Source organism: Penaeus chinensis, chromosome 38 (assembly GCF_019202785.1).
Source record: "Penaeus chinensis breed Huanghai No. 1 chromosome 38, ASM1920278v2, whole genome shotgun sequence".
NCBI classification, from domain to species: Eukaryota; Metazoa; Arthropoda; class Malacostraca; order Decapoda; family Penaeidae; genus Penaeus; species Penaeus chinensis.
In genome coordinates, this window is record NC_061856.1 from 586,934 (window position 1) to 588,249 (window position 1,316).

General features: G+C 51.6%; 1 protein-coding gene across 1 annotated transcript in view; it reads right to left on the bottom strand.

The window, feature by feature from the left end:
• Nucleotides 1-691: 691 nt before the first annotated feature.
• LOC125045801 overlaps nt 692-1,316 on the bottom strand; it is a 6,362-nt gene continuing 5,737 nt past the window's right edge. Inside the window, exons 9-10 of the mRNA XM_047643287.1 lie at nt 1,182-1,316; nt 692-1,091 (exon numbers count right to left, since the gene is read on the bottom strand). The exon at nt 1,182-1,316 is cut by the window's right edge and continues 18 nt beyond it. Of these exons, the coding sequence (XP_047499243.1) occupies nt 692-1,091; nt 1,182-1,316 (535 nt within the window). The remainder of the gene's footprint in view (nt 1,092-1,181) is intronic.

A 1,316-nucleotide genomic window follows, 5' to 3' on the forward strand; every position in this document is an offset into this window, starting at 1 on the left:
GGTCCAGGTCTCACAGGCGTAAAGGAGGGTGATGAGCACCACTGCATGGTAGACCTTCAGCTTGGTGGTAAGGTTGAGTCCTCTCTGCTCCCAAACATTTTCACAGAGTCTTTCAAAAGCAGAGCTGGCCTTGGCAATCCTGTTGATGACTTCTGCATCAATGTTCTCCGCTGTTTAAAGTGTGCTGCCTAGATAGGTGAAGCTGTCGACAGCCTGGAGTTCCTGTCCCTTCACCGTGATGTGGGGTTCCTGGTAGGGCTGTCCTGGAGCGGGCTGGTACATGACTTCAGTCTTTTTGGTGCTTATAGTGAGAACGAAGTTGTCACAGGCTCTTGAGAAGCATTTTGAGTCCATTTTGTGCTGCATCTTCTGCTTTGTGCCGGCGTTGAGGGCGCAGTCATCATCTGATGACAGTCTCCTTCACCTTGGTAACAGCCTGCAGGCACCTGAGGTTGAACAGTCAACTGTCAGTCCTGTACCTTACGTGCATCCCATCCTGGCAATCACGGAAAGCGTCTGTCAGCATGGCTGAAAAGACCATGCTGAAGAGCGTCGGGACAAGAACTTAGCCTTGTTTCACACCGTTTGTCACCGGAAAAGTGTCTAACTCGTCTCCATCATTCAGTACCTGAAGTACCTGCCAGACGATCGTGATGAACTTGCTTGGGCAGCCAAACTTCTCCATTATCTTCTATAAGCCATCCCTGCTGACTGTATCGAAGGCCTTCGTCAGATCGACTGTTCCACGTTCGGCCTGAAAGCTACACTGACTTTCTGGAAGGTGACCCTGCTCAAGATGCTGAAGGAGACGGTTGAGCAGGACGCAAGCCAGGATCTTCCCAGTTATGGACAGAAGAGACTGGCGGTTGCCTTTCCTCTTGTAGATGTGGACCATGGTGGCATCTTTCAGCTGTTGTGAGACCTTTCCTTCACTCCACATGGACTGGAAGAGTTCTGTCAGTTTCTGCATCAGGGCTGGTCCTCCTGCTTTGTATACCTCTACAGGAATTGCGTCTGATCCTGGTGCTTTGCCACAGGAAAGTTGGTTGACGGCCTTTCTTACTTCTTCTGTGGGGGGATTGTCGAGATCCCTGTTGATCTCCACTTAAGGTAGGCGGGCGATGGCTTCGTTGTTGATCGTGGCAGGGCAGTTCAGGACCTGGTTGAAGTGTTCAGCCCACCTGTCCAGGATCTGCTTCTTCTCTGTCAACTGCTGCGTCCCGTCTGCAGTGAGGAGGGGCGAGGATTCGGCGGACTGAGGGCCATACACAGTTTTCAAGGCATCATAGAAACGCTTGGTGTTGACTGTCCGCATA